The sequence below is a fragment of the Salmo salar genome, chromosome ssa01 (genome assembly GCF_905237065.1).
Source record: "Salmo salar chromosome ssa01, Ssal_v3.1, whole genome shotgun sequence".
Classification (NCBI taxonomy): Eukaryota; Metazoa; Chordata; class Actinopteri; order Salmoniformes; family Salmonidae; genus Salmo; species Salmo salar.
The window spans coordinates 128,105,017-128,117,712 of record NC_059442.1 but is presented as its reverse complement, the minus strand read 5'-3'; the positions used below and the strand labels follow the sequence as shown (position 1 = coordinate 128,117,712).

General features: G+C 43.9%; 1 protein-coding gene across 1 annotated transcript; it reads left to right on the top strand.

Annotated features, from left to right (window-relative positions):
- Positions 1–7,129: 7,129 nt before the first annotated feature.
- Positions 7,130–11,411, top strand: LOC106561946 (growth arrest-specific protein 1). Its single transcript, XM_014126409.2, has one exon. It carries the CDS (start codon positions 7,696–7,698, stop codon positions 8,491–8,493), a length of 798 nt encoding a protein of 265 aa, XP_013981884.1. The 5' UTR covers positions 7,130–7,695; the 3' UTR covers positions 8,494–11,411.
- Positions 11,412–12,696: the final 1,285 nt, after the last annotated feature.

Sequence of the window (12,696 nt, the reverse complement as noted above, 5' to 3'; positions counted from 1 at the left end):
GCGCTCCCTAAGTCTAAACCATGTGGTTAGCATAAACAGTCATTACACCCTCATCTGAAGAGCCAGTGTGCCACAGTGAAAAGGAGAGTGTGTGATCAGGAGGACTGACTGTATTTATGCTCGTTGAGAATACAGTAGCACTGATCAAAGTTCTGTGCTATTACAAATGACTCCTGTGATGTTTGAGGATCTCAGATCTTTCTTTATAGATCCCTTTTGGCTGCTGACTTTTCCTCAGTCCACACAATAACCCTTACCAACCACTTGGGATTTTAGACTTTTTCTTTATTGTCCTCAATGACTGAATGAGTCACAGTCATTTAATGTACAGTGTGGGTGTTGAGTGAGACTCCTTCTTCTTCTCTGGCTCAGATTTGGTCAGTAGGGTACTGTTTGGTCCTGTGTCGTGGGCTGTGACTTTCCCCCTTTCACGTTGCCCTCGATGGCCCTCACAGGAGGAACAATGGTCCCTCTGTGTCAGAATCCTGTCAGCCTATCTTGTCCTGGACAGGTATTTCCTGACAGTGAGATACGAGATCTCAGACAAGGAGAGGGAGGGAAGGTCACATTTCCAAAAAACCTTGAGACTCCCTTCTCGCTTCCTCACTCTTTCTCTCTCTCATGTCTTTCTCTAAAGCCCCTCTCCCTTCCTCCCTCTCTCTCCCTCATGTCTTTCTCTTAAACCCCTCTCCCTCCCTCCCTCCCTCCCTCCCTCCCTCCCTCCCTCCCTCCCTCCCTCCCTCCCTCCCTCCCTCCCTCCCTCCCTCTTTCTCCCCAAGTCTTTCACTTACGCCTTTCTCCCTTCCTCCTTTCCTCCCCCCCATGTATTTTTCTCTTGAAATGGAGACCTTCCTGTGAATTAATACTCTAAGAACTAGGTCTAGCCTCCGGGGTATTCTGTCTGGTTGTTGTCCTTGTGTGTTGAAAAGGAAAGGCCTCTAGCCTCTAACAGGGCCTCACAGAGACAGAGAGTAGACATATGCAGTTACAGGGTAGGTCTTAGTGGTTTACTTGCTTTTGATGCATTGTCAGCCTGATATACAGTGGTACTATAGCTGACCTGGTGTACTTCATCAGCATGGCAGGTTATAGCCTGTCATAAGCATGTCATGTCCTCCCTGTCTCAGCTGAAACGCATTAAAATTGAAATGTAAATTCAGCTGACAGACAGAGGCTTACTTTCTTTCCACAAGCAGATGATTGTCATGTCATCCGAGTCTACCTCTGTGTTTTCATTCTTGCTATAGCCCTTTCCTACAGTCAATGACCAAAAGTGCACCCTCTTTGGCCACATGGGGGAATGCTATTCATATTTTTCATAATTTCATAATCAATAACTCTTTTTTTTGGCGACGAAAATCCGGTGTTTCTATGTCAAACGGTTTTGTATATTTCAGTCTTCTGTGATGTGTATATAAAGTGTAATACTGAGATGAGAACTCAAAATGTAATACATTTCAACACTATATCTGACATGGTACAGGTGTCTTCTTTTTGTAAGCCCAAATCCATGTGCGTGAGGTGTATACTTTTGTTTCAAAGTAGATTTGTTTAAGACTACCAAGAATCACTCTGTGTGACCCTGGTTTAGCCCACTGCAGCAAAAGGTTAAAACCACAATTCAACTGCACATACCATAAGTCTCCAACCTTCAACCTCCCCCATCTCTCCCCGTCTCCCATCCCCTCCCCCGTCTCCTCCTGTCGAGGCGCTAGGTAATGGCTAAAGCAGGGCCTGGCTGCCTGGCTCTCTCTATACTGTATGCCTGGCTCTGGAGCTCAACTTTCCTCTCTCTCCAACCTGTTCCACAGCCCCCCTGGTTTCCTGCTGGGCAGGGTCCTTCCAGAATGATAATGTGATGATTTTCCTAGTCATTGTTTTTCCAAAAGCCCTTCCATCTCCCTCTCAGTGTCTCCATCTCCAGGGGTGCATGCTGATCTCTTCTGGTTAATTCCTTTAGAGACAGTGAGGCCTTGGCCCGTGTACGCTTTGTTTACAGGAAACCAAGATGAGTGGGGTTGAAAATAAATGACTTGTTGGGCTGAGGTAGTTTGTAATCTGTTAATCTTCAGAACGCTCCGTGAGAATAGAATAGAATAAAATGAGCTACTTTGGTGTTTCCGAACCAGGGGGGATCCATACATGGTGTACTCAGAGGCAAAGCAGTTCACAAACACACTCAAGGTTGCTACCATAGTGAAAGTTCTCTGTAGAAGTTGTGGTGGTTCCACATGTTGATGCTCCTGGCTATAGAGCTGTTGTTGGCTCTGACCGGTGTGTGAACTTACATAGCAGCTAACTCTGTTCTGTTGTGAGGTTCAAAGCCTGACTCACTCTCTCTCTGTCCCAGACCGGTGCTTCCTCTCCTCACTCGCCTGAGGGATCCACTCAGTGTGCGAACATGTGGTGCCGGCCTGGCCCGGAACAATCTCCTGAGCCCAACGATAAGACCACGGAGTCCGGGAGGGAACGGGAGTGTGTGTTGTGTGTTGTGTGTGTGTGTGTGTGCACGTGTGTGTGTGTGTTGTGTTTTGTGTGTGTGTGTGTGTGTGTGTGTGTGTGTGTGTGTGTGTGTGTGTGTGTGTGTGTGTGTGTGTGTGTGTGTGTGTGTGTGTGTGTGTGTGTGTGTGTGTGTGTGTGTGTGTGTGTGTGTGTGTGTGTGCACATGTGTGTGTGTGTGTGTGTGTACGTGTGTGGAGAGAAGCCAAGGATACTGTCCAGGACCCTGGTCCCTCCTGGGCCTGTGGAGAGAGAGGAGATATGACATCATACCTGGCCTGCACCTTGAGACAGGAGAAGAGCTGTTACTCTCTCTGACTTAAAATGTCGGCTTACCGTCTCACACACAGTCCCTCTCTACCCTTTACCTGTTTACCCCTCTCTGTCTCTGTTTACCCCTCTCTGTCTCTGTTTCCCCCTCTCGGTCTCTGTTTCCCCCTCTCTGTCTCTCCCGCCCTATTTCTTGCTCTATCCTGTTTACCTCCCTATACCTCTCTCCTTCATTCTTTCTCCTTTTCCCTCTCTCCCTCCCCATCTATCTCTCTCTCTCTTTCTGTCTCCCTCTCTTCTTCTCTCTCCCCCTAAAGTACAATCAAAGCCACATGTCTGAACAAGAAATCATAAGTCATTGATTCATTTAAATGTTCTGATTTTACAAAGACACCCTTATACGAATGTCATCATTATTAATGTTAATGATTACGCTTTTTTTAAAGGAGGAAATTGAAATCAGCCAGATCGAGATCTTTTTTTATTGCAGTTTCTATTAGCAACGAAGGAGAGAGCTTAAATAAAAGCAGGGAAGAAAAACATTTGGCAACTTTTTAATATTGGCCTTCTTCCCCCTCTCCCTACCTTCCACTCGCTCTCTCCCTCTCTCTCCCCCCTTTCTCTCTCTCTCTCTCTCTCTCTCTCTCACCCTCCTCTCGCTCTCTCCCTCTCTCTCCAGGGTTGGAAGAACTTGAATGCAGAGCTCAGTGAGGGATTCTGGCACGGCCGCTTGTATGTAATGACTTCTGACAGCAGTGGAGACACAGTGAAGAGCATGTCTGTCTTTGCATGAGTATTTCTGCATCTATTCTTGAGAACCACATTCCAATTCTGGAATCGTTATTATACACGAGTCGCCACGAGCAACCGCATGTACAGGACGCTGAACTTACCGGAGAAAAACTCCTTCCAAACAAATGTGGAAGGATAGGATAGTCAGTCAGTGAACTTCTAACAGTTGAAGGAGATAATGTTCAGAAGGGATACATATATTATCACACATTATCCTCAACCTCAAAGGTTTTTCCAAAGAAACGAGCAGAAAACATTGCAAGGTATAAATATGGAGGGTAGCGAACTTTCAACAGTTGAAGGAAGAAACCTGGGGTACATTATCTTGAAAGGATTACCCTCATTACCCTCAATATCCTAGGTTTTCTCCCAATGAAACAGTCTGAAAAAAAGAGTAAGGTATAAAGAGTAAAGAATGTCAGACAGTAACGTACTGGAGATAGTAATTGAGGGGTCCATAGAGGGGGGAAAGCAGCTGCCTGCTCTATCACACACACACAGGCACACTGGCTTCAGTGAATCCGGGCCTTGTTCGTGCCTGGCCTCAGTCCAACGCTGATGGGATTTCTGCTATGTGTTATGCTCTCTTCCCGTAAAAGTGAAACACGGGCAGGAACACCGCGTGTGAAGACTTCTTACTTTAGTGTTTTTCGAAAATTCACATAATTCAAGGAAGATAGTGTATGAGTGCAATGTAATATTTCAGTAATGTGGAAAATGTAGCCATTTGTTGAAGTGAATCATTATAAATCGCAAAAGGCTGCGGCTGAAGTTGCACGCGTTGAAATGGCACCTATTCCCTTACATAGTGCATTACATTTAACCAGAGGCCACGTAGAAGAAACTCATTGATTCAGAGGTGGTGTGAAACATGTACAACACTCATATTGAAGTGTGTATAAACATGTGTATTCTTTTGGATCCATCCATCTGTTTTGCTTGAACAGACCAGCTCATATTAAACTGCAGCGTACAGTAGGGTCCCCCCAGCATGCTATAGCCTTGTGTCTTTGATCAGCAGGATGGGGGTAAGCCACACAAGAGCTCAAACAGCCAAAACAACACTTTCACACCAACTGGGTATATGTAGTGTATGACATGACTGCTGTGTTTTAAGGCACGCAGCTTTCGATTAGAGGAGAGAATGATTGGTTTGAGAAAAAGGTCATACGGTATGTCGTTGGAACTATTTTCTAAAATAGAAAACAAATGTCATCATCCCATTGGAGTGTACAAAACCTTACCTCTCAACCTCACTCCTACAAACAACAACAATACGCTAACACGCAGTAAAATCGTTTTCTGCCCCCCCTCCCCCGGCTAAACTGTATGCCCATTGGCCAAATGAATAAGCTTTAATTTATCTACAAGTAGACACTCAAGGCTAATATGGCATGACGTCACCCTCTTGGAGGGTGTAGTGGACACCCTTGAGTGATTCACCAGTTGGAGGATGTCACGTTTTTCAGATGACCTCGTCTTTGATGTGACTGTAAGATGACTCTCCTGCAGGCCTGTTGCCCTGGTATGCCAGCTGGTGTGGCTGGGGCTGCTAGGGTGATATGGGGGTAGTTTGTAGAAGATAAAGGGAAAGCGAGACAGGGAGAGAAGGAGAGAGGGAGAAAGAGACAGAGAGGGAGAGAGGGGAGAGGGACACATAGAGGGGAGAGGGAGAGAGAGACAGAGAGGGGAGAGGGAGAGAGAGGAGGAAGGAGAGAGTTGAGGGGTATGAGAGAGGGGGAGAGTCTCGAGGAGTTAAGGGTGGGATTTCTTATTCTGCTCTGCCTGTGCCCGGCTTGAATACTCTCTAATCTCAGTAATTGGGGTAGAGGGTCCTGGGGTCTCCAGACAGCTGCCAGATCTTTGTGGTCAGAGCAGATTGATTTGACAGGGGGTCAGGGGGGCAGGGGTATCACAGTGACTGAGTGGTTCCCTCTGGTTTCTGTCTGGTTCTGTCTGACTGCTGGCCTTCTGGCCTGGCCTCTGGTCTGGACGGAGGGACGGGGTCTTACAGGTCACAGGGGCACTGAGGCGGCTGGCGACGGCTGAAGGGGACAGAGGAAACACAGACGGCCATACACACACTTTCTTTTTCTTCTGGGCCTTGTTCAAATGGTGCCATTTCAGACACAGCCTCTGTGATTTATGATGATTCGCTAACACCTATGGATGCATTTAGCCTATCACTCAATTATCACATTTCACTCGTTCTCAGACACAGTGGCTCTGGGTTTGTCCACTCACTCAGTCACTCACTGGCAGCATGTTTGTTTATGTGCTTTGATACTGTGCCCCCGTTGATCATTTTCACTCTCCCTGGCCTGTACGGTCTTCTGATGCACCATCAACAACTAGGAAATAATGTTATCAAAAAGAAGAGCTGTCTTTAAGAGGTGAACAGCTGACTATGTATGAGCAAGATAATTGAGGGGTTTGCTTTATGAAGTGAAAGGTTATACTTCTCTTTTTCACTGCTCTGTTTACAGCTCTGGCTCTTGTCTTTTCGTCACCCTCCTGTCCTCCCTGGCTGTCATGTCTTTATTGGCATGTCCATGTGGTGCCTTGTGGAATTCACGCGTGTGCTGTAACATGGGAAGGCCCTTAAGGCTTGTGTAAATACTCACTTATGTTGCGTGGAGGGTGTAAGGGAAGGGGTGAAGAGGAGCAGCATCTGTTATAGCAGCTGTCCTCAGAGGCTGTGTCCCAATTGGCACCCTATTCTGTATGTAGTGCACTATTTCTGACCAGGGCCCGTAGTGCCCTGGTCCGAAATAGTGTACTTCATGGAAAATAGGGTGCCATTTGGGATACACTCAGCCTCTCTCTACGGAGAGTTAGTCAACACAACCACAGCGCTTCTAAAGACACCGTGCTTCTAAAGACACCGTGCTTCTAAAGACACTGTGCTTCTAAAGACACCATGCTTCTAAAGACACCGGTCATCGCTCATCCATATATTCATATGTATATATTCTTATTTCATCCCTTTACTTAGATTTGTGTGTATTAGGTAGTTGTTGTGGAATTGTTAGATTACTTGTTCGATGTTACTGCACTGTCGGAACTAGAAGCACGTCGCCACTCTCGCAATAACATCTGCTAACCATGTGTATGTGACCAATCAAATTGGATTTGATTTGATTCACCACCTTTAGAAGGACTGGTCATTATTCTGTGTGATTAAAGGTCAGTATTCACCGTTTTGTTTCGCCGGTAGTTGAACCATAGGTTAGGCTACTTGCCTAATGTGATGGATGGCATACTAGCTCTAATGTCTTCTTTCAATATCTATCGGCCTGTACAGTATCTTCATGTTTCCTATGTTTTTAATGTAAAATATAAAGTTTGAATAATGTTTGGTAAATAATTGACAATAGCTAGAATTGGGAGAGGAAATAAAGAAAACACTCATAGGAAGTTACAGCAGTTCAGTTCAGAAGTTATATATATAGTATTAAAATGTATTATCCATTTCCCCCTGCTCATTCATTGGTCACTTTTCAACTTTCACGTCACTGCCCCTGAACCAAGTAGAAAAATCACAAAAACGAATTTGACCAATAGGGCACTTGTCAAGGGATGCGGAGGAACCAGTGGGGGGAACGCGAAAGACACTCAACAGTCGTAACTATTCTATGGGGCGTTACGTTTACATCGCATTCCTCATTCCTTTGCATCATTTTAAAGCTGAAGAAGGCACCGAATGCATGCTACATGAGTGGATACACCATAACACTTTACCTGGAACGGAGTTTGTATTTCTGAAAGGTAAAACGACGAAAACGTCTCTTCTTGCTGCTTCATTTGTGAGTGCGGCAAAGCAATGGGACGCAGGAGTTGAAGAGTTCTCGTGAAGCCGCTACTGTTGTGAAGATAAGTGGAGAGTTAATTTGTGCCTTTTAACTTTTATTGTGAGTGTATCAAGTGACAATCTAACAAATTGCAAGCTATGTGCGGTTTTCACACCTTGGGCGTATCACGGCAAATCATTTGCTGAACCTCGTTCATTCTCCAGTGGAGCGGCCTGAATGCGAGGGAATGGATTTGCTTGACTACTTTTTGACATATATTTAATGTAGATACCGCTACACAAATCCATATGTTGAAGTCTTATTTGGATCAGTCTACATCGAAATGGCAAGTTTTGCCGGGTTTATAAAGTGGACTGGGAGATCAACTTTGTATTTATGCTGCGCGTTTGTCCTGTTCGGCTGTCTCTGCATCGCGTCCCCTACTCATGGTCGTCGGCTCATCTGTTGGCAAGCCATCATGAAGTGTCATGGAGAGTCTGAGTGCCACTACGCATATGACCAATACCTTTACGCCTGTGCGCCTGTTATCAACGGGGATAGGAAGAAGTGTCCCAGCCACTGCATCTCGTCCCTTATCCAGCTGAATCTAACCGAGACCGGCCCGTCTCTGGAGGACTGTGACTGCGCCTCGGACCCCGTCTGCCGGAGCACCAAACGCGCCATAGAGCCGTGCCTGCCTCGGACAAGCAATATGGGCTGCACCGAAGCCCGGCGGCAATGCGAGAGAGACTCCCAATGCAGTTCGGCAATGCGCGACTATTTGTTTCACTGCCGTAAACTTTTCGGAGGGGAGAGATGTTCGGACGACTGCAGGAGGGTGATTGCCAACATGCGAAATATACCCAAAGCACAACAACTTGATACTTGTGTTTGTGATGGCACAGAGAGGACCATATGCGAGTACGTCAAAGTTAGTATGAAAAACTTTTGCTTTGACTCTATGGACAGATACGCGGGCAGCGGGTTTTCTGATTCAGAGGACGACTCTGAAGATGATTATGACGAGATGGAGGATTATATATATGTGGAAAACAAAAGTTTTTCATCCAGATCCGCCTGTCAGGGTGTTGTATGGACTGCCTCTGTGGCCACCATTTTGGTTCTAATGAATCTGATCTGATAGGGCAGCCTACCCCAGTTGATTCAGCTGTTGGGAAAGTTGTTTGAGAAAGAGGGGCCTGTGAAATGTTGACACGGACATAATAGCTCATGAAAGTTGTAACACCAGCACACCTGCTTTAGCTTATACGTTTTGTGTATGAAGGATTTTATGGCCTTTGCTCAGCTATCTATCTTCATGGGGCTTCTTCTCAACATTCCGTCTGGTCTCTGTCTCACTCTGTCTCTGTGCTGATCAATGCTATGGGTCAGTCATTTAGGTAAAGACTTTTATATTTCAAATGTATCATTTTTTGGGGTGACTCTAAAAGGTTTATAGATTAATTTCCAGACAGCTGTGCACCTCTAGGCTATGTAATATTTGAACCAACCCTTGAAGAATGTTATACACCTATTTCATCAGCTATTGCCTATCATCACAAAATAGTCAAAAATGTATAGAAGTTTGACACCACTTCTTTTTTTTTATGTGGAGAGACAAGTGACTTTAGAGTACGCTGCTATTTTCGAGACAATGAAAACGGCAGTATTTAAAGCGTTCTCTTCGTAGTCACTTCGTTGTAATGTGGAGAGACTAATCAAGTGTTCTTCTTTTCTTATGAGCTAGACAATAGACATAGGCATACGTGTAATTAAGATGTAATTTCATTTCTAGTCAGTGGATAATGCATTTGATGCAAGCACCTGACAATAGTTTGATTGGTTGGTTAGCCTACATTACTAGCCTTAATCATGTCACACACATTTCCTTAAACTCAGTTTCAATGTCAAGTTTTGCAAAAGTTTTAAGGGAGATTATTTTTATATGTCAAAATCTGTAAAGTTAAATTGTACAGTTTATTGTATGATATTGATTTTGTTTCCGGAGATATTTGTTTATTACTGCTAAGAAGAGATTTGCACTGTATAGAAATGACGTGAAATGCTTCACGGTGACTAATGTATATTCTTTTGTGTCCAGAGGTGAAAATATAAGTCTTCTTGTTTAAAGTGACTCTTGATTGTTTCACTCTTCCTTATGTGGCCGTATGGGCACTGGGCAGCAGGTTATTTCACCGCTATAGGGAAATATAACAATCTAAGTCTTGCTTTAAAGCAGCAATCAGCAGTTGAGACAATAACAATGCATACTCCTCACCTGTTTCGGTAAAAAGCTGAGGGATGGGGCTGGAGAAATGTAAAGACTCTCAAATTCATAGACGGAGCTATGGACGCAAGGACTGGCCATCCAAGATATCAAAATAATAGTTTTAACCATCCATTTTTGGACATGTAAATTATGTACCCATTTTGATTCTTGAAGAATAAAACTTATAAATGCCTCATGAGCTTAGTTCCACTGTCAAGACCCAAAATACAAGCTTGTTTTACTCCAATGTTTGTGAACAAAGTAAATGTAAAGAAACACTGTACAGCCTCAAAACATGGTTAAAACTATACATTTGATATCATGGACGATCACTCCTTGCATTCATAGCTCTGTCTGTGAATATGAGAGTGGGCACATTTCTCCACCCCCCATTCCTTCAGCTTTTTACAGAAGCAGTGGCAGGGAGTACGCATTGTTATCGTTTCAACTGGGGATTGACCCTTTAAAGTGCTATATGAATCTTGATTGTTTCACTCTTCACTCTGCCTTAAGTGACCATATGGGCACTGGGCAGCAGGCTATTTCACTACCGTGTCTCTCAAGTCTTTTGACAGCTGTACCAATCCTTTCCACCATCACAAAATTCCCTCATTACGAACGATCAGTTGATCTGAGCTACTGAATGTCGCCTAAATCCCAGAGCAAATAAAGCGTCAAGTAAAAGAAAAGCTCTTAGTCGGATCGATATACACTTGACCTTGTAAACATCAATGTTTGCTGAAGGCATAAATTGTTAATGCTGGAAGACTGTTTAAACATAAGGAATAAAGACCCCTATCTCCTGGGGATTGCTGCTCAAATGGAGCCAAGAAGGGCCTTGCCAGTTTATTTATCCTCACCCCATGTGTTTGTTAGAAGTCTTCACACAGAGAGGAGAGGGGGAAAGGAAAGCTGTGTCCGGATGAATGGAGACTTAAGTAGCCATTACAAATGCACTCTGATTGGACTGCTGTGTGTGGTGTGTGTGTTAGATACCGGCCGTTGCTATGTATGTGTAACAAAGTAGAAGTGTTTTTCTTTTTTAAAACACTTTCGCTTCAACTTTACTATTATTACTTATCATCCTGAACAGAAGTTAAATGGCTGGTTATAGACCCAGGTCTACTTGTAGAAGTGTGTAGCCTAACCCACCACCTCTAAGGAAACCATTTAATTTGTGTGTCACATTTGTTTTCTCTTTTGGCACCACTGAGAGACAGAAAAAGAGAGGGGGGACATCATCCTCTCCTTCAACTCTTGTCACAAGAGGGACTTGAGAGCAATGATGGCAGCCATGTTGTTTCCCTCTGGAGGAGGACAAGGGCCCTCCGGCCCAGTGAATGGAGGAGAAGTCGAGTGGCACTACTGTCATGGAAATGTAAAACACACAATGGTGGGAGCGGCACAATGTGCAGGCACTTCATTCACTCGCTTTCTCTCTGACAGCATCTCCTCTGAGAGAGGGGAGGATGGGGGGGAGCTTGGGGAGAGACAGAGACCACTACTGCAGATAGGGGCTTCTCGGAAGGACTTGAGAAACTTCTGTCAACGTTGTATCTCTCTTTCTCTATGTGATGCCTCCATGCTTAACGTTAGGTGATGCTCACTTGGCTTTATTTTAAGGTGTGCTTATAAACTGTTTATACTGGTTAATAGCTATTATTTGTCAGCTATTAAACATAATACATTTATAAGGCCTGATGTTTATGATGTATATGAGTAAATGTCTTTATGATCAGACATGTATTAGGTACAGCATACATGAATAAATGATTAAATATGCTATATAATCAGGTTAACAAACTATTTGATAGTGATTTAAAGGAGTCACGATACATGTTTTATTATTAGTGCTTTATAAATGCAGTCTTAGGAATCGTACACTTGAGATAGTAGTTTACGATCAGAATTACAATTACGTGATAATTATTACGGCTAACACATTTTTAATCTGCATAGCAGATACCTAGGTTCAAAAACATTTGCCACTGATGCTAACGTAAAACAATTAGCTGATCTATATAACCACTCAACATTTTGATTCACTGAAGATTTTGATTGTTACTGGAGTGCACATTCAAATAGACTGCAGTCCTAAATAGAACCAATGATGTATTGTGCTTCAATTGCTATTGGTTTCCTTCCCACTGAATATAGAAAAGAAAAATATGCAAACTGTGGAAACCCTGCAGCTCTGTCACGGTGATGTGGCGAATGCATTTATGGGCCTTTGTTAGCCGTCACAAAAGAGGGTACTGCCGCTTTAAGAGAGCAGGCCTGGGTTCCAACCATTAATAATTGTAATGCCTCTTTATTATTGCTGGGGATAATGAAGGAATGAGAGTCATATGGGGCCCCCAAAACCATACTTTCCCCTGAAATGTTTTCAATTAACTTTTGGCACCGGAGGAAAATAAGCGAGTTGTTTTTTTCCCATCATGCTGAAACAGAGGAGAGGCAAGAGCCGGACGGGGGACGCCGCTGCGGGACACAGTACCTCATTAAAGTAGCCTCATCATAACTCAAAGTGCTGTTTTTGCAACCCCCTACTCCTAGTAACCCCGCTACACACACAGACAAACACACACAAGCGCTTGATACTCCTGCATACACACACACACACCCATGGGCATGTATGCATATACACACACACACACACACACACATACATACACTCAGATGTTCACACACACACACACAGAAGCAGACTAATAGTCTTACATTAGTGGACATTCCAATCTAGACGCAATTAAGGCGATGAGATGACTTATGGTTGAGATGCTTCATGGAACAATCATGACTAACATACCCCTGAGCATACTGGCCACATTTCCCCCTGTGAAGTCTTCTAGAACTTTCTCTCAGTTGACATAGCATTTGTAGGTGAGGCAAACAGACTGTACATATACAAACGGTACATTTAATCTATGTAAACTGGAGTCAGGAAATAAGTATTATATAAATAAGGTGCATTGTGTGTGTAGCAAAAAGGAGCATATTATATGAGATATGTGTTATAAAGTTGTGATATGAGAATAACATTTGCGTCCCCTGAACTATTTTCCATGTTGTTTT